General features: G+C 33.4%; 1 protein-coding gene across 1 annotated transcript in view; it reads right to left on the bottom strand.

The window, feature by feature from the left end:
- Window positions 1-21,745, bottom strand: part of LOC126881069 (uncharacterized) — a 77,411-nt gene that overhangs the window by 23,600 nt on the left and 32,066 nt on the right. The window contains exons 3-4 of the mRNA XM_050645096.1: window positions 17,950-17,979; window positions 13,331-13,843 (exon numbers count right to left, since the gene is read on the bottom strand). Coding sequence (XP_050501053.1) covers window positions 13,331-13,843; window positions 17,950-17,979 — 543 coding nt within the window. The remainder of the gene's footprint in view (window positions 1-13,330; window positions 13,844-17,949; window positions 17,980-21,745) is intronic.

The following is a 21,745-nucleotide window of genomic DNA, read 5'->3' as shown; positions in this document are numbered from 1 at the left end:
TGGATTTTAATGTTGGATTATATGATAGAAAATCAGATTATGATGTACTAATTTTTTGTTGATATGCTAATATGTAACAATAAATGTTACTTAATTTGTCTATATCTGATTTTCTATTTATACATTTTTTATTTTTCTGTATATGTGTCATTTCTATAAATAACCTTTTCTGTTCATTTTTTACCCTCTGTAGGATTGACGCTTGTGAAAAATTAAATGTATGATTTAAATTAATCGAGTGGTCGGCTAACGCACAAGCTTGTGATTTATTTGTGTTAATATCACTTCTGTGAGATATTATTCTACTGTGCAATGTACGAGAAGTTTCTCCTATATAAACTTTATCACAGTCTGAGCAAGGAATTTGATAAACAACTTTTGAACTTTCTTTGGTCGTTAGAGGATCCTTAGTTTTAGTGTATAAATTTGCTATAGTTTTAACATTTCTAGTAGCAATTTGTATGTTTTCTAATCCTTTAAATAATTTTAGAAGTTTTGGTGTTAAGAATGGAATATAAGGTAAAGATCCAAATGTTTGTGATGTTGCTGGTACTAAGGTGTCAACTGGAGGGTTATTGTTTTGGCTATTATTTATTTCTTGGCTTGCCGTGATGGAAGGTGGAGAGGTTGCAGTACTAAAAATTAATTTATTAAGTAGGCCTACCGGATAAGAGTTTTCCATTAATATGGTTTTTAGTCTCTTCAAACTCTGTTCTCTATATGTTGGATGAGATATTTTTATTACTCTACTTTTTAGTCCCAAAATTAAGTTTATTTTCATTCTTGTAGGATGTTCTGAATAATAATTTATGAATCTATTGCTAGAAATCGGTTTTCGATACCATTCTGTTTTGAGACTATTATCTTCAGTGCGATGGACTATCATATCCAGAAAAGGGAGACTGTTATTTTGTTCTCTTTCAGCAGTGAACTGTAATTGGTTACATTGGTTGTTAAAAATATTTAAAACCTCATTCATTTTGTCATTAGGTACTGCTAGGATTAAATCATCTACAAAACGTTTAACAAACGGAATATGAAAAGGTATTATTTTTAAACAATCTTCAATAAGATCGTCAAGAGCGTAGTTGCAGATGATTGGCGATAATGAGCTTCCCATAGGAGTGCCTGATGTTTGTTTGTAATAACTATTATTAAATTTGCAGATGTTGGTATCAAAGATGAAATGTAATATTTCTTTTAGTGTATTTAAATTTAATGTACAATGTGATTGGATCTCATTCCAGTGTTTTTCTATGCTGTTTAGAATTAAATATGATGGGATATTGGTAAATAGAGATACCACATCAAAACTTACTAAAATGTATGTATCTGGGATTTTTTTATTATTTATGAAATTACTAAAAACAAAAGAATCTCTAATTACTATGTTGTTGTTAAAATTGTATGCATCTGTTAAAATAGTTGTAATAAAATTTTTTATCAAATTCCTTGCTCAGACTGTGATAAAGTTTATATAGGAGAAACTTCTCGTACATTGCACAGTAGAATAATATCTCACAGAAGTGATATTAACACAAATAAATCACAAGCTTGTGCGTTAGCCGACCACTCGATTCATTTAAATCATACATTTAATTTTTCACAAGCGTCAATCCTACAGAGGGTAAAAAATGAACAAAAAAGTTATTTATAGAAATGACACATATACAGAAAAATAAAAAATGTATAAATAGAAAATCAGATATAGACAAATTAAGTAACATTTATTGTTACATATTAGCATATCAACACAAAATTAGTACATCATAATCTGATTTTCTATCATATAATCCAACATTAAAATCCAACATGCTTTAAAAAATGACTGGACTAATTGGGTTTGATGTTATTAAATTTTTTTTCATAGATCAATCTAATAAAATCTAATAAAAAAATAAAAAATATGTTGTTACTAGTTTTACTTTCCTCCTATATAAAGTGTATACACTTTACATATTTCATGACATATTTCAAACATGACAACATAACTGAAGTTTTTAAAAATAATTTTTCATACCTATGTGCATAATTGTCCTTTTAGTAAAGTTTCAAATTTTTTCAATGTAATCTCATGACTAGTAAGTAATTAAGAAAATTGTAAGTACCTACATAATTTTTATAATTGTATATTTTTGTCAACAGATGTCTTGAAAAAGAATTAAAATAAATTCGAAAGCTTGACAGTAAGTCAAAGAGTTTTCTTTGTCTTGTGGGCCAAAATAGACTGCATCCTCAAGAATCACTGCTTGATATTTGAATATACAGTCAAGAATACCATAATCTTATATATATATATATATATATATGTTATATGAGAAAATATTAACCTTGAACTAGCTTAAGTTCGCCGACTTCATATTTCATCATCCCATTCCCATAGAAACCGCTGAGCACGCAGTAGATGAACTTTGTACGAACCGTTGGTCAATTCTCATGGGAACAGCGATTCAGCACTTCATACCAAACCTATAAATTGCCATTTTCAGATGCCGGGACCACTCTTAGCTGCAACTTCGACCAGTCCAGTTATTGTAGTCATTTTAAATTAATTTAACTTTGTACTATTATGTAAACTTATTGTGTAACAAATAAAACTTTTTTTTTAAAAAGTCAAATACGTGATTAGTGATCTAACAATTGGCGCAGTCAGTAGGATCCGTTTAACGTTGCTAGAACACGTGTATACTCACTGGCAGCGGCGGATTCTTATCCCTTAACGGATCAAAGAATCTACGGAAGTCCTCACTCCTGTGAACTACGGAAGGAACACCCAGTGAAGCCCCTGGTAGCCGATCAGAGAGAACAAGACGACCCTTAAAGAAGAAAGCATCTCCGAACAACCTCACTCCTGTGATCTACGGAAGGAACACCTAGTGAAGCCCCTGGTAGCTGAGCAGAGAGAACAAGGCGTCCCGATGTTCTTCTTTATGTAAGTGGATTTTGAATCATCTCGTTAATAATTTTGTTTTAATAATTTACGAAATTGACTATACTGCAAGTCAATTATTAATCAAGATACATAAAAAAAATAAAATACAATTTGATTATCTAATATTTGAAAGTATTAATATTGACATTTTTCTTTATACTATTTTATACTGATATTTTATTGACATATTTTTATTACTTGGTATATTTCTACCATATTTTATTGACATATTTTTACTTGCTATATTTTGGTATATTTTCTCTTGATATTTTTATTGATATATTTGATACATTTTTATTGATATATTATTTGATATTTTTATTGATACATTTTGTCTCTATATAACATTTTTATTTTTATTGATACATTTTGCCCTTTATATACCACTACATATTTTTTTTTTCTCCCTTACATACAGATATTTTATATTTCTCCATACTTCTTTTTTTCATATTTGTTTAAAAATATCCCGCAAAATGCCCGAGACACGTTCCCAAACTCAACAAGAAATCGAACCATACAAGCTTTCGGAAATTTTTTCCATTATCCCAGAATTTGAAGGCGATCCGATTTCTCTTTCAACATTTTTAGATGCGTGCGACTGTGCTATTAAGATGGCTACAGGCGATCAGCGCGTTCTTTTAACGATTCACATAAAAAATAAACTCAAAGGTAAAGCTGCACAGCTTATTAATTCTAGAAAACCACTTTCTTATAAAGAAATAAAACAATTACTAAATCTACATTTCGGAGACAGTAGAGACCTGACCTCCTTAATACAAGACTTACAAAGACTAAGACAACTATCTAACGAATCTCCTCTAACTTTCTTTAACCGCTTACAAGTTTTGAATGCAAAAATGCACGCCTCGATCCAAATAGCAGATTTAACCCCAGAACAAAAAACCGCCCAATGTGACTTAATCGATACCATGGCTCTAAACACGCTTTTAACCGGTTTAGAACCTCGTTTAGGACAAATTATTAGGGCTAGTAATCCAAAAGATCTCATTGAAGCAAGCAATCGTATCCGACGCGAACTTCAATTATCATATTTTGAAGAACAAAAATCTAATTCTAAATCAAATATTCCTAAGCCTTCTCAACCAACGAGAAGACCCTCATCTCAATTTACAAAATGCACAAATTGTGGCCGAATGGGTCATCAAAATTTTGAATGCCGTTCTTCCCGTTTCGTACAACCAAATCAATCTTTTTCTAGGCCTAACGGTTATCAAAACCAATATAATAATGGACCTAACAACTGTCAAAACAATCAAAACCCTAATAGGAATCAATATTCCTCCAACAATCCAAATTTCAACCAACAGAGACCTTCCTTTTCATCTCAAAATCAAAATCAAAATCGTCCATCCGTTATTCAAAGAAACCCAAATTTTCAAAGGGCACATGTTCTAAATGAATACCCTGATGAAATGACGACTAACTATTATACAGACGATTACTATACAGATAATAATTATTATAATACCGATAACTACGAAAACTATGAAACAGATTATTATACAGAAAATAATCCACAAACAGATAACTTTTACGAAACCAATAACACACTCGACACAGAAAATTATCAGGATTTTCTTTCACTTCAGAATCAAAATCATCCTCCCAACCATACGAACCATTCAACGGATATTACGAATATCCAAGAACAAATCCAGGCACTCAACTTAGACAATTTTCATCCGGATCTCAATTTTCCCGAACAAAGGTTCCTGTAATCCCATTTCATACCATGAGTTCCAAAAATTTATATTACATTAACGATGCTACCAACACTTTTAAACTTTTAATCGACACAGGTGCTGGAATCACTGTTTTCAAAGAAAACACAGCACGCAATTATCATAATAGATTTCCTGAAAACGTTACTATCCAAGGTATAACCGATCAAAAATTGTTAATAACAGAATCTGTCCTTATTCCTTTCACTGACGATAATCCCCACAAAGTCTTTATTTTCAATTTAGACATTGACTTCGATGGCATAATAGGCCTAGACTTTCTAGATCATTATGAATGCGTAATAGATCTCAAATCCCGACAGTTGCATACAAATTTTAAAACTCTCACCCTTCACAAGGTAGGGCATGATACAAACACACCTCCTAAAGACATATCACCGACACACCCTACGGAAACAAGACAAAACGAACCTAAAATAAAAATTAAACCAGATTCTAAACAGGAATCAAATTTAAAATACCAAAACCCTATGAATGAAAAATACACTATCGTAAATAACCGAGATCAAGACAAAAATCTTGAAAGACCGGAGAGAAAACGAATAAAAGGAAAAAACATAATTACCATTGACAGCCGGACCGAACAAATATGCAGACTAAAATGCAACTTATCAAATACAGATGCCATATTATCAGCACAAGAAATAGAAAAAGTTAGATTACCTCATGCATTAGTCCATGTTGACGAAAATGGAGAATTCTTAACTTCCGTCCTAAATGCTAATGCTATGCCGAAGACAATCGAATTTTCAGACATTTCAATTGAACCTTTCAAAAATTCGGAGACAATCCTAGCCTACAACGGAAATGATTTTGAAGAACCCGTAGTAGATAGAACGAGAATAATTAAAGAACAACTAAGAATTGATCACCTAAATTGCGAAGAACAAGAACTAATTTTAGACATCTGTACTGAATATGCAGATATATTTTATGTCGAAGGCGACAAATTGACTTTCACAAACGAAATCAAGCACAAAATCGATACAAACAACGCTAAACCTATCTTTACTAAATCCTATAGATATCCTCAAATACATAAGGAAGAGGTAAAGACGCAAATTAATAAAATGTTAGAAGAAGGAATAATCCAGAAAAGCGTCGCGCCATATTCGAGTCCAGTCTGGGTTGTACCAAAGAAATTAGATGCCTCAGGAAAACAAAAATGGCGAGTTGTTATTGATTATCGCAAGCTTAACGAACTCACAGTACAAGACCGCTATCCTCTCCCACAAATATCAGAATTATTGGACCAACTAGGAAGATGCCAATACTTCACAACGCTAGATTTAGCCTCTGGATTTCACCAGATTGAAATTGAGCCACAAGACATCCAGAAAACGGCCTTTTCAGTCGAAAATGGACATTACGAATTTGTCCGCATGCCATTCGGACTAATGAATGCTCCATCTACTTTCCAAAGAGTAATGGACAACATCCTCTTAGGAATACAAAACGAAAGATGCCTAGTATACATGGATGACATAATTATCTACTCACCCACTATTCATGATCATATGTCACGATTAACAGAAGTTTTTAAAAGGTTACGAAAAGCAAATTTAAAGATACAACCAGACAAATGCGAATTTCTAAGAAAAGAAGTGGCATATTTGGGCCACCTTGTAACAGAAAATGGAGTAAAAACAAATCCAGCTAAAATATCTTGCATCAAAAACTTCCCGGAACCAAAGAACACCAAAGAAATAAAATCATTTTTAGGCTTAGCCGGTTACTACAGAAGATTTATTCCAAATTTTGCCAAAATTTCTAAACCACTTACGAAACTACTCCAGAAAGACGTACCTTTTATCTTTAATTCTGAATGCAAAGAAGCCTTTAACGAACTCAAAAATATTCTAACATCAGATCCAATACTCATATATCCGAATTTTGAGGAACCATTTTTACTAACAACTGACGCTAGTGCATTCGCGATTGGAGCCGTTCTATCACAAGGCCCTATAGGAAAAGATTTACCCATAGCTTATGCCTCTAGAACATTATGCGGTGCAGAAACAAAATATTCAACCATAGAGAGAGAGTTACTAGCTATCGTATGGGCAGTCAAACATTTTAGACCATATCTTTTTGGCCGAAAATTTACACTTATTACCGATCATCGACCCCTTACATGGCTTTTCTCGATAAAAGATCCCGGAAGCCGATTAGCGCGTTGGCGCCTAAAACTCGAAGAATACAATTATAAAATAGAACATCGTGCAGGAAAAATAAACAGAAACGCTGATGCCCTCTCAAGGATTAAGATTAACCATTTTAAGGATTGTGCAAACTTTCAATCGAAAATCACATTACATGCATCGAATGAAGACGACACGGACACACAAGAAAACGAGGAAGACAACGATGAAGAAGATATAGAAAAAATGTCCGAGGAACTTGACAAGTTTATCGAACTTTACAGAACTAAGTCGATAATCGATTATTCTAAAGTTGAAATATCGAATACGGACTTATTAGACAAATCTAACAAAAATATTGTTACCTTTTTCTGGCAAAATAAACTTGAAGAACTTCACGAGAAAATAATGAATGACATATTCGAAGAAAACATGGAATATAGTAACAGAAGAATTAATATTGTACAGAGCAAAACAGTAAAAGATCGAAGATATTTTATTATACCATTACCTTTTGATCCCGAACGAGTAATATCACACCTGTTTCTTGTACTTTTTGCAAATAAAGATCAATTCGATGAATCAAAAATATATTGTGTCGAAAATAATCTCGAACTACCTATTCTAGAGATATTTTCTTATATTTTTGCTGACAAAGAATTAAAATTAAGAATCTGTCAAAATATAATTAAAACAGCCAGCGAAGACGAAATCCCTCAAATCTTAGATCATTACCATTGTGGTAAAAATAATTTACACCGTGGAATAAACGAAACGGTCAGAAGAATAAAACAAAAATATAATTGGAAAAATTTAACAAAAGATGTAGAGAAATTTGTAAAAGCATGTGAAATATGCCAAAAAGTTAAAATTTGTAGAAAAAACTTAAGTGGACCACTAGTCATAACAGAAACTCCAAAAACACCATTCGAAAGAATCAATATGGACATATTCGAATACCCTACTAGAAATTATGCATTAACTATTCGTGACGAATTGACAAAATTCACACAAGCCTATCCTTTAGAAGACAAAAAGGCAGTAACAGTAGCCAAGACACTCCTACTCTTCTTTCAGCACTATGGAACACCACTAAGAATTCATTGTGACTGCGGTCGAGAATTCGAAAATGCTATAATCAAAGATCTATGCGAATTATATGACATCAAACTAACATTTTCTAGTGTTAACCATCCACAATCTAATGGATCCGTAGAGAGATTTCATGCCACACTCTCAGAAATGATTAGAGCAAATCAAGCCGAAAACCCGAATGATCATCCCTTCAATATACTCCCTTATGCAGTAATATGTTATAACAACACGAAAAATAAGACCCACGGTTTTACACCATATGAACTTATATTTGGGCACACTGCAGGCCGTCCACCAGAAACTCTATACAATCAAAAAACACTAATGAGTAAATATATTCGAGACCTAAATAATCGCATGGAATATTTTTACAAAGTAGCCAGAGCAAAAACAGAGAGACAGAAAGAAAAGGCGAAAGTAAGATTTGACGAAAATATTTCAGCGCAAAGACCTGATTTTAAAATTGGTGACAAAGTTTACGTAAAAGAATCCCAAATTAAATCAAAATCAGAAAATCTTTTTAATGGACCTTTCGAAATTCAAGAAATTTTTACAAATTCCGCAATTATCCTTAACCCCAAAACTAACCAAACCTCTAAAGTAAATTTTGACAGACTAAAACCTTATTTTGAATAATTTTCCTTTACAGATTCTATGGACTCCTTTCTATCGTCCAATCCCAAATTCTCCTCACTCCCATTAATAACACAATTGGAATATTTTTCCATGAAAAAGGAACTATACGAATATCTAACGACAAATGGACTTTACTTGTTTACAAAGAATTATTGCCTATCAAAACTACAATATCCAACAATGACAAAATTTTGGAAAACCTATTAGAAAAATTTATTAACGTGGATACACCGAGAAAACTTGCCTTTCAAGCCGAAGTACAGACACATGTTAGTCTGCTAAAACAAATCTCAAACTCCGTTAACTTAAAATATAAAGAGATAACCTCTGACACAGTACCTTATAATAAACGCGTAAAACGCGGTTTAGTAAATGGTATTGGAACAATATGGAAATCCATTACTGGAAATTTGGACGCCTCTGACGGCGAATACTTTAATAAATGTATAAATAAGATAAACTCCGATGAAACTCAAATTGAAAATCTCTTAAAAAATCAAATATCTGTTACCACTTCAATTATAAAAACTTTGAACACTACTATTCAAAAATTGCAAATAGACGAAGAAACCTTTAACAACGACTTAAAAACTATAGAGACTACACTTCTGGACATTAATAATGACATCTCCTTTTACCAAGCACAATTACAAATACTAGATTTATGTGAGTCCTTAATGGAAAGCTACGTATTTTTAGAAAATTATTTAAATGATATACTAAATTCTATCACATTCTCTCGCCTGCAAATTTTACATAGTTCTATTATTTCGCCCATAGACTTAATGGAAGCATTAAAAGAAATCTCACAGTCATTACAAAATAACGTTTTGCCTCTACCCACTTATATGTCAAATATAGCTCAGTATATTGACATAATAAAACTACAAGCTTATCAGCTTGATTCAAAAATTGTTTTCGTTCTCGAAATTCCGTTAGTTGATCCCGAAATCTTCACTTTGTATCAACTATATTCAATACCAATATTAGATAATCAAACTGGTTTTCATCATATACTTTCAACTGTTCATAAATACATAGCGCGAGATGATGATTCAATTTCATATGTCTTACCCACGGACACCGAAAAATGCAATCAAATCAGTCAAAACCAAAGAATGTGTACAGACATTCTTCCGTACCCCATAGACACCGATGCTATATGCGAAGCCCAGCTTTTGAAACCTCTCAGCAACTTGCCAAAAACTTGCCAGATGTCCATGCTCTTGGCACAAGGTTACAACGTTCAAGAAATTGACCGAAATTTATGGTTGCTAACCATTTCCGATCCATTACCAGTAACAATCAAATGTGCAAGAAAAGATGTCACTACACGAATAATCAAAACAAATTCAATCTTAAGATTAATTCCCGAATGTATTGCATTCATTGGCAGTACCAGAATTCATGCCAAAGACCAAATCGAGAAATGTACAAATATTACGTATAGAAGTCACCCAGTTAACGTACCTTACAGATGCTGTGACCATTTTGAGACAAAGAGTTACCTATCAAAATTGAAACCACTAAAACTCAGTAAGATCAACGTAGATGACTTAAATATTGCACAACACAAATTGGACCAATATTCGGAAGAACTGGACCATATCATGAGCCAATCATTCATCGAGGAACATTTACCCTTATTCACTATATCAACCTTATCCCTGATTATCATCCTAGCTATCTTATACCTTTGTTGTAAATATCGAACCAAAATATTTCCAAAAATTGCAATCTCCTTGTCCCAGGATCAGCCTCCAACTTCAGCACCACGCAGAAATTCCATTAGACAGAAATTTCAAAGCTTTACCTCCTTCAGAAGAAGACCGAATGTCCAACAAGAGAGCGAAGAAGAAGCAGAAACACCAATTACTCTGTAAAAGTCAAAGCAATGGCATTGACTTTTCACTAATAAGGGGAGCTGTTATATGAGAAAATATTAACCTTGAACTAGCTTAAGTTCGCCGACTTCATATTTCATCATCCCATTCCCATAGAAACCGCTGAGCACGCAGTAGATGAACTTTGTACGAACCGTTGGTCAATTCTCATGGGAACAGCGATTCAGCACTTCATACCAAACCTATAAATTGCCATTTTCAGATGCCGGGACCACTCTTAGCTGCAACTTCGACCAGTCCAGTTATTGTAGTCATTTTAAATTAATTTAACTTTGTACTATTATGTAAACTTATTGTGTAACAAATAAAACTTTTTTTTTAAAAAGTCAAATACGTGATTAGTGATCTAACATATATATAAATATATATATATATATATATATATATATATATATATATATATATATATATATATATATATATAAAAGATGAGAAGTTATTGGTTTAACGACCACTCGTACGATATCAATTAAATGAAATAGAGAATGTGGAGAAATCCCCTTACGAATAATTCACACATCCACCATTTTGGGTTGGGAAAATTTTTTGAATAGAATTAAAAATCCAAACACTAGTTCTTAGAAATGTGTTTCGCCCTCTTCAACCTCTCTGGGCTCATCGGTAAGGATGAGAGGTTGAATATCCTTAGACACATTCCACTCAAAAACAACATTCGAGACCAAGACATATTTTTGAGTGGAATATATATATATATATATATATATATATATATATATATATATATATATATATATACATATATATATATATATATATATATATATATATATATATATGATAAAGTTTTTAAGTACCTTCCTATCTTTTCTTTAACTAAAGTTTTTTTTTGTTTTTTTTTTCGTAAAAACAAAAAAGATAAAGCTTATTTTGATCTATTTAACTTTAGTTTAGTTGAATTTTTAATTATTTGGATTGTTTTGGATTTACCCAAAAACATTTTTCTAAAATTTTTTAGCTTAATGCATCGACAACTAATGGTCATTGGCATGGTACAGTGGATTTTCCAGAGTCAGGTACCTAGTGTAATGTGCAGTATGTTGTAGAGTAAATGTCTTGTTACTTAGCAAAGTTGACGTCATTGTTTTCACAAAGAGACTCTAATTGTATCCGAACGTCTGCAGTCTCTCCAGAGAGTACCGATCCCACAAGGATAGAAAATATTTTCATTTATTAATTTAATAAACGAAAAATTCACTACCCAGGTGAGATTCGAAATCCCGGCATTCGAGTCGAAAGGTAGGCGCTCCTACCACTGAGCCACAGAGGGGTCCAAAAATTTAAAATGCCAAAGATGCACTGTATGCATAAAACAGGCCGGTTTTGGTTTACACGAAATTTCACCAAGACTCGAAGCTAATCTATCGACTGTGTTAAGAGGTTGGAGGTGGTCCAATGATGAGACTTATCGTTGTGGTAGAGGGTCTGGATGAATTTCGTCATCTTAGAGTTCTTTCTTCCAGAAATAGACGGGACAGTGTACATCAAATAAGAGATGGTTTATTAGCAGCTGCTAAAGGAAGGGTAGTGTCAAGAAAAATAATAGGTAATCAAAGATTACTGGGAATGGGACAGAGCTTACTGTCCACTTTTGGTAGTACCTTTGACTCCACACCATAAGGCTCGATGCTTACAATGGTACAGAAATCGGCAAAACTGGAATGACCAATGGAATTTTGTCTGTTTCAGTGATGCATCTAGGTTTTGATTGTGTGGCTTTGATGAGCGCATAAGGGTAAGACGTTCCCGAGGTGAGAAACATAATATAGACTTGGCTGTTAAACGCCATACAGCAAGACAAACAAGCATTATGTTATGGGGTTCTATATGCTTGGGAAGCAGATCACCTCTAGTTTTCTAGTTTTTATTAACGGCACTCTGAGAGCTCGACGATACATTGGTGAAGTGCTGCAACCGGTTTTACATCCCTACGTACAAACGATTCCAAATGCAATCTTTCAACTGGATAACGCAAGATTTCATATTACCTATGAGACCATGGAGTTCATGAAGGAATCTGGCTGAGATTTTGTAGGGGCCATCAAGATCAGTTGATTTGTCACACATCGAACATGTGTGGGATATGGTGGCTCGAAACCTAAATCAATTGCCACGTATTCTAGCAAATTTAGAAGACCTGTGGCATGCAATAAGAATAATCTGAATGAGTATTCCGCAATATAGAGTGTATAGAAAATCAAGGAGGGGTCACCCATAATTAGATTTTTGATGAAAATGACGTTGCAAATTTGTTTATAATGTTATCAAATAACAAGAATATCATAATGTATACTTCCATAAATACATTTTAAAAAATATTTTTGTTCTAGGTGGTGCACATTTTTTGGCCATCAGTATATTTATGTATAGCCGTATAGGTATTATTAAATTTTAGAAAGTTATATAAAAAATATTTTCTGTGCGTTTCTTAGTAGGTCATAAAGATTTTAAAATTGATGATTCACCAAATTGCAGAAAATTATTAATATAGGTACTTACATATTTTTATTCAATACATATTCGTAGAATTTCCATATCAGTGTTCAGTGAAAGAAAAGGATTACTTATTACTCATTTCATCGCCATGAAATGATGTAGCAAATTCTCCTTATATTGCAAATGGTCTTGTATGTATTGAATTACATTATAACAGCCTTACTGTTGATAGTGTTGATCATTCTTATCCATATTAGTTTGACAAAATGTACTTTAATGTATAATAAAATTACCTTTTTATAGTTTTAATTAACAATAAACACATGGCTTCATAATAGATATTTAACAATTTTATTAGTGTTAATTTTATAAATTTTGTTCAGGAAAATATGTATATCATACCTGCAGGACCAGGTCCAGAATGCTTATTTTGTGGAGCAGTAACAATAACTGGTATTGTTCCAGGAATTTGAGGTTGAATTGATCCAGAATTGGAAGCGGACCCTTTTTCATTAAGATCTAAATCTGGAATGGTTGGTTGAATGCCAGATATTGTTATTTTTTCGCCAGAGTTACCATCACCGTTTATATCAATTAGTAAATTTTTATCTGAATTAGAACCACATCCCGTAGTGCATCCCTGTGATGATCCTGAATATGAACCAGAACCAGAAAATGAGCCGGCTGAGGCTAATACTCCACCTTGACCACCGGAGCTTAAATGAACCGCATGTCCAGCTTGAGCTCCGGAAGTTGAGAAAGATCCAGAATAAGCGCCTGCTCCGGCATTGGCAGAAGCCCCATTTGCATCGGCATGTGCAGCAGCGGCGGAGAATGCACCATTTCCATTTTTATATACATCGTTAAGAATATTTGGATCTACAGGTCCTCCTGAGGAGTAAGAGCTACTGAATGCTAAAATAAAAAAATAGATAAGTAATATATGCTGTTCGACGTATGGACTTAATGAAACATTGATTCGAAATTAAAATCCACGTAATGAAACCTAAAAGAAAAATGTAAAACACATAGCAAACACTTTTTTTGAGACAACTATTTAAATCATGATTCTCTAACAGTTTAAAACTTTAAGGCCGTCCGCACATGGGTCGATCGAAGACACGTCTCCAAGTTCGCGCGTCTTGCTCGTCTTGCACGAACCCTGTGGCACAAGCGATTGCTCTCCGCACACTTGTCCATTCAGTTTGCTCACATCTTCCAACCAGGAAGAACGCATTTTATATATATCAACCAAAACGACTATTTCGATCTGTAAAAAGTACGGTATAATTACATTTTTAGTATATTTTGTATACAATGGGCATTATATAATTTAGGGTATTTTTCTACTTCCCCAACGAATTTTATAATAATCACCTAGAAAAAAGGTTCAATGTTTTCATAATTTTTTCTACAACCGTGTTAAAAATGCAATTTTTAGCACTCCATGCGAGCGTTAAAAATGCTACTTTAAGGCACTAGTGCTTTAAAATTTTTTTAAGGCACTGCAGTTCGTATTGACCGTATATGCAATTTTGATGTAATGTCAAAAAAATATAAAATTGGAATGTCAGTCAAGTTCAAGTAAAATTTTTTGTAGATATTTTCCTATAATTACGTTTGTAGAAAAAATATTGTATGATATGCGTGTTAAAAAGTACATTTTTAAGGCACTCATGTGAATTGCAGAACTTGCTTTCGCTCATTCTGCAAACTTTCACATGCGTGCCTTAAAAGTGTACTTTTAACACTTATATTATAAACAACTATTATATTACAAACAATATACTTCCACGAAGCTACTAGCACTACAATCAACGAACATAATATTCACTCATCTTAAAAAAACTAAAATCAACAAAAAACGAAGAAAACAAATAAAATAAACTTCCCTTCATGACTGGAAACATGCGCCTCACTCGAATTTTCTCGTGCGTTACCGATCGCAAAGGACGAGAGTCGCACAAGACGAGGAGATTTGCAATCCTAAACGCTCCGTCTACGGAGCTCAATGCCACAACGAAAGAACTTGAGTGGCAGGGAGAGATCTACGCGACTGGAATCGAGTCGATTACTTCGAGCGTCGCCCCATGTGCGGACGACCTAAAATAGTTTTGAGTGGAGTGGCATTCGCCTTTCCATGTGAGAATTAATGCAGTGAAAAGAGCATCAAATACAAAAAAAACTGTTGCGTAGTAAGTATTTAGTGAAATTGAGAATTAGGCGGGGGAAAATTACAAACCGGATATTTGTTTTTACCAGAAGAACAAACGTGTTTATCATAATTTGAAAATTATGATAGCCTACATATGTATTATACAATTGCCTACAATATTATTGTGTATTATAAAGCATCTTACGTTATCATACCGTAGCTTAAAGCTATAAGGCAGTTGATGGGAAAATACAGGAATAAAGAAACAAACGCTCATATAATAATATGGTATTCATTAATCTTATGAAAGCATATTAGGACAGATGTGGGAGAAACTAGTAAATTTCATATGATAATAATTGCATTGTGCCAAGATTCGGTGTCCAGTCCTTAATTTATTCTTAGTTTTCCTCTATTAGTTTTGGATCAGATAACAGCAAAATTACTGGGTAATATTCCCTGATGCTTAATATATGCTGATGATGTAGTCTTAATAGGAAATAGTGAAAGCGTCTTAAAACAAAAAATAGAACAGTGGACACAAGCTCTTGAGGAAAAAGGTTTAAAACTTAGTTGGACAAAAGAAGAGGTCCAGGAAAAAGAAAATGCTCCTGGATGAACAATGTAACAGACTGAATAAAGTATGTCCCTAAAGTTTTCGGAAAATTTTAGATTTAAAAGTATTATTGGTAGAAAGCATTGGATCAAGTTGCAATTTTAAACAATACTTAGTAAACAACTGAAACGATATAAACAATGTCAGTTTTGACAAATACGGTTCGTTAAGATATCGTACAAATTTAAGGTTCGTCAAAGTATTTATCGTTTAGTTGGACGTGTACCAAAACGCGATATTGTAAGAATTTTTAGTGCTCAAAATATTTGTGTGTCAACGATTTACCAGATAATTAAATAGTGTGAAAATGGTATATCATTCCTTAATATGCCCAAAAGTGGAAGACCAAGAGTTTTAACTCCTGCTCGGGAACAGAGATTAATTCAGAGTATGGAGAACCAATTAGGAAACTCTTTGCGAAATGTTGGCCGAAGATATAATGTTTCACGAATGACTGTAAGTAGAATAATTTCTAGAAATAATTTAAAACGATATAAAAGAAAAAAGCTCCTAAGTACACACCAGCCCAGTTAGAAAAAATTCCTAGATGTTGCTGTGCATTGAGACGTATTTATTTTCCTGGTAAAATTCTCATTATGGATGATGAAAAGTATTTTACTTTATCCAATTCCGAAATGAAGGACAACGACGGATTTTATACACGCAATGTACAAGATGCACCGAACGAAGTTAGGTTTAAGGGAAAAGTGAAATCTGCCGATAACATTTTGGTATGGTGTGCCATCTCAGAAGCTGGTGTTTCACAGCCGTTCGTTGGGCGTGTTCGCGGTGAAACTCTAAATGCTGACATTTACGTTGACAGGTGTCTTACAAAGCTTGTTAGCCGACCTAGCGTTATGCCATTACGCCAGAACGACAGATTGGTTAACTGCTCAAAATATAAATTTTGTTCCCAAGCCCGACAACCCTCCAAATGTGCCTCAGGCCAGGCCTATAGAAGAATTTTGGGCTGTTTTGAGTCGAATGGTGTAGAATAATGGCTGGTAAGCCCAAAATAAAGATCAGATAAAGGCGATAGATTTTGCAAAAATTTCTTGAGATCGATTTAGAAACAGTCCAAAGGCTTATTGCACATGCAAGACCAAATTTACGTGCCATCAAAGAGCACGGAACTCTTTCTGTTATATAAAAATATATTATAAACCTTAAAATATGTAGACTTAATTTTCTGTATTTAGTTAATAAAACAAACTCAATTTGCAACTAGAAAATATATATTTATTTTTTCCGAAAACTTTAGGGACATACGTTAGGTATGGACACACATTCGTTAATAAGAACAGCTCAAGATAGAGATCAATTTGTTGTAGATATAGCCAACCTTCAGTAATGGAGAAAGCATTAAGAAGAAGGACAAAAACAGTTTTTGGAATGTTAATTTAATATAAAGTGACTACAAATAAAAGTTTTAGGATGGTTAAATGATTATGAAAAATATTAGTATTAAGTGCCTAGAATCGCTATTATAGAGAAATCAAAACATAGATGGAGATGAAGTGGAAGGAAGCGAGTACTGTGTTGTGCGGCAGAAAAATTCCAATAAAACTAAAGGGAGAATTCTATAAAACAGACATAAGACTGGCTATGGTGTACGGAACTGAATGTTGGACAATTAAAAATAAAGGGAAACAACGAATACATGTGGCGGAAATGAGAATGCTTAGATTGATGAGGAGTGAAAAAATGGATTACATTAAAAACGAATATATTAGGGGAAGTCTAGGTGTTGCATCAATTGACGCCAAAGAGAAAGAGATGGAAGATGGTTTGGTCATTTCAATGTCGAGACGTCTATCGCCCAATACGAAGAACCTTATGGATAAATGCAATTAGGGTAACCCTGCATAGGGATAAACGCAAAGCGGACAATGATAAAGCATCTTACGTCAAGTTGCGGTGACTCCGTGCATAATGAAGTTGACTCGAAATCAGGTTGTGCTTACACAGCTTAAAATCATATCAGCAGTCTGATTTTTTTTTTCATATGAAATTAAACTTATTCAGTAGTAGTAGTAGCAGTAGTAATAATAGTACTCGTGGAAACTATCACAGTTAGAGCAATTTACCAAGAAAGAGCAAGAAACAGTTACCATAAATTAAAAAGGAATAGCGTCTAATGAGTTTAAATCTTTTGATAACGAAGCAGAATATCTGGTGGGCAGTAATTACATTAACAAGTCCGTATTATTATAAAGTATTGTCGATAATGCAAATTTGTTTAATACTCACATGATGCTGATGATGACGCTGATGAACTACCTGTAACCAAAAATAGAAATTTTGTTATTTTAATTCCTAATATAAATCGTTGAGGTTTGAGCGTTATAAACATTTGCAAAACAGTTTTCTAAAAAAATAATGGTAGATCAGTTACATAATAATATATTTATGTATATTAATAAAGATATCAATCACAATAAGGTTCATGTAAGTACCAAGTTATAATTTTATATTATTTGCACCTATAATACACTGCCCGCAAATTTAACCAGACACGTGAAATTCCAAAGTTTTCCCTTTTTAGCTTTTTTTTGGATTTAATCGAATTTCCTTTATCTATTCGGTTATTAAAAGATTTCTAAATTTTTTTGTGACCAAAAAGAAAGTTTTTTCCTTTCTATCAAATTTTTTTTAAAAAGTTTTGGTTGGTACAAATTTTTTCCAAATACAGGGTAATGCTCCTTCACAGATAATTATGGTAACAAGGCAATACTTTGCAGATATGGGTATTCGGGTATTAGCCTGACCTCCTAGAAGCCGAGACCTTAACCCTATAGAGAATTTCGGGAACAACTTGGGAAGAGTCATTAGGCAAAATTATGGCGTGTTTGAAACTGTGGTAGCGTTAGAAGAGGTGCTGGTAAATCCAGTCTATGTCAGAAAGAATAACAGCTGTTATTCATCTCAAGGAGGAAATACTTCTTATGATTTTGCAAATATTTTATGATTTCAATTCCAAAAATATTTTGCTCATTAAGAAAACGAAATGTAAATTTTTCAACATTATCATCTTTATCCTCAACAGCTATTCCATCAATAATTATTGTCGAATGCAAATCTCACTTAGATGTATCTATTCATTACTGTTCGTTGCTTTTGCATCCATACTTGGCCAGTCATTTGCTTGATGTCATAAGTCCATCTGATTTGAGGTCTGCCTCTACTTCTCTTACTTGCTCTTGGTTCTCATTCACGAATTCCCTTCGTCCAACGGTTGTCTTCCATTCTTACTATATGGCTTGCCCAGTTGCATTTTAACATGCCAATCTTTTCTCATTGGATTTGCAATCACTGAAGTTGATATTGAGCATTCTCCTTTCCATAGCTCTCTGAGTCATTTGAAGTTTGTGGCTTAAACTGTTTGATATGACTCTGTCTGTTTTTTCAATGTGCTTCCAGTAAGTTGTCATTCTATCGTTTTCATGGTCTTCCCACTGATCGTCTTCTTATCGGGGAACCGCCTCTCGCCATCCTTACTACTCTGATTGCCATTCGGCTTATGTGGTCGTTCTATTCTACTCTTCTGTTTTTACACAGTTATTAATGTTGTCCACCTTATATCCCCATCGTATATCTGCATTTCTAGCTTTATCCCATAGTGTCTTACTGTCGACTTTTCGAAGGGTTTTCATCTCTGCTGTGTCTAGCAACTTTTTGTCCTCTCTGTATCAGGTCGTGTTTCTGCGGCCTATGTCATTATTGATCTGATGGCTGTTTTGTAAATTCTGCCTTTCATGTCTTTTCTGATATTTATTTATCCATATTGTTCCATTCAGGTAACCTGCGGCTCTGTTTGCTTTATTCACTTGATGTTCGACTTCCGTTTCGAGCTTTTCGTAGCTATAGTTTGTTTTTAAACCAAGAGGAGTGATTCATTTACCGCGCTGTAATGCTTGTTTGTAATTGGTCCAACCGCAGGCAAGTTTACTCCACTTTTATAAAATTTTGACACTAATCACTTTTATCAACTTTGACATTATTGGCATTTTATAGGTTAATTAAGTTATATCGGCGATTTTTTGTGCTCTCTGTGTTATTCCTTTAATTTTTAGATTTTTATATTGCTTTTATACAGGGTGTTTGGTAAAGAATGGGCCATTGCTTAACCTTAGATTCCTGAGGTTAAAATAGGTCGATTTAAGCTGACTTATCTTAGTACAAAAGTTGATAATAACCAAACTACAGGGTGTCAAAGTTAAACCTGTATTTTATTTATTTTTGAATAGTTCCTGACAGGCATGGGAGAACAACATGAAATTTGGTAAGTGGTGCTGGTACTGGAAAAATGTGTGCTCGGTACTATAAAACTATTTGACATATCCTTATGATACTTAGCAGAAAGTGTAGGTACTGTACATCCTACTAAATTATGTTAAACAAACGTTTCTGGCTACTACCAGAGGCGTACGACAGGGGAACGTGAATGGTTGACCCTTCCCAAATTCTACGCCACTGTCGGAATTGCTATTTTAGTACAATTTTTTTATTCTCCAATACTTTATATGTAAATAATATACTCTTTATTTGTAACGATAAAGCTATTAGTTTTCGAGATATTTGAAGCTAAAAACGAAGGAAAAACGCTTTTGATACATTAATCAAAATAAATGTGCCTTTTCATTTTTAACTTCAAATATCTCGAAAACTAATGACTTTATCGTTACTAATGAAGAGTATGTTATTTGCATAGAAAGTATTCTAGAATCTAAAAATTATGCTAAAATACCAGTTTCATCAGTGGCGTAGAATTTGGGAAGGGTCAACCATTCACTTTCCCCTGTCGTACGCCTCTGGTAGTAGCCAGAAACGATTATTTAACATAATTTAGTAGGATGTACAGTACCTACACTTTCTGCCAAATATCATAAGGATATGTCAAATAGTTTTATAGTACCGGGCACACATTTTTCTTAAAGTTTTAAACAAAGAATAAATTATTAAAAAAAGAATACTTTAAAATAATTTGACATATCGTAAATAATCGTCTCTGGCTACTATCAGAGACGTACAACACGGGAAAGTGAATGGTTGACCCTCCCCAAATTCTACGCCACTGATAAAACTGCTATTTTAGCATAATTTTTAGTTTCTCAATACTTTCTATGCAAATAACATACTCTTCATTTGTAACGATAAAGTCATTAGTTTTCGAGATATTTGAAGTTAAAAATGAAAAGGCACATTTATTTTGATTAATGTATTATGCTCCTTCGTTTTTAGCTTCAAATAGCTTGAAAACTAATGGCCTTATCGTTACGAATGAAGAGTATGTTATTTACGTAGAAAGTATTGGAGAATCAAAAAATTGCACTAAAATAGCAATTCCGCCAGTGGCGTAAAATTTGGGAAGGGTCAACCATTCACGTTCCCCCGTCGTACGCCTCTGGTAGTAGCCAGAAACGTTTGTTTAACATAATTTAGTAGGATATACAGTATACCAGCACCACTGACCAAATTTCGTGTTGTTGTCAAAAGCCTGTCAAGAAATATTTAAAAATAAATAAAACAAAAGTTTAACTTTGACACCCTGTATTTCGGATATTATCAACTTTTGTACTAAGGTAAGTTGGCTTAAATCTACATATTTTAACCTCAAGAATCTAAGGTTCAGCTACCAAACACCCTGTATAAAAAGCAGTTGTTTTTAGAACTCTTTAGAGAAGTATTATTATAATTTAATATTTATGGATTACCGTTGAAGGACGACATGATCAACTAAAAAAGAAGATGTATTTGTTGACTTTTCTAGTGACTTTCTTGGGTGTGAATCTGTCTTTTTAGTTTACTCCTCTTTGTTAAAAAATAAACCATAGATAGTGTGAGGACTAATTTACATCTTAGTAGATTTGCTGTTATAACCATGCATTTGGTCTTTTTTGAGAAATTAATAAATATGTTCAATTTTCTAGCGGTTATATTAAATTGGTATACAGCATAAGTTGTAAATCATTATCAATTTGAGAGCGTCGTCTGCATAGCATATTATTTTGAGTTGTTTTTCTCCCATTTGGTATCCTTTTTTAGT

This window comes from Diabrotica virgifera, chromosome 1 (genome assembly GCF_917563875.1).
Source record: "Diabrotica virgifera virgifera chromosome 1, PGI_DIABVI_V3a".
In the NCBI taxonomy this organism is placed as follows: domain Eukaryota; kingdom Metazoa; phylum Arthropoda; class Insecta; order Coleoptera; family Chrysomelidae; genus Diabrotica; species Diabrotica virgifera.
Note: the sequence above shows the minus strand (reverse complement) of the source record. Positions and strands in the feature narration are given on the sequence as shown.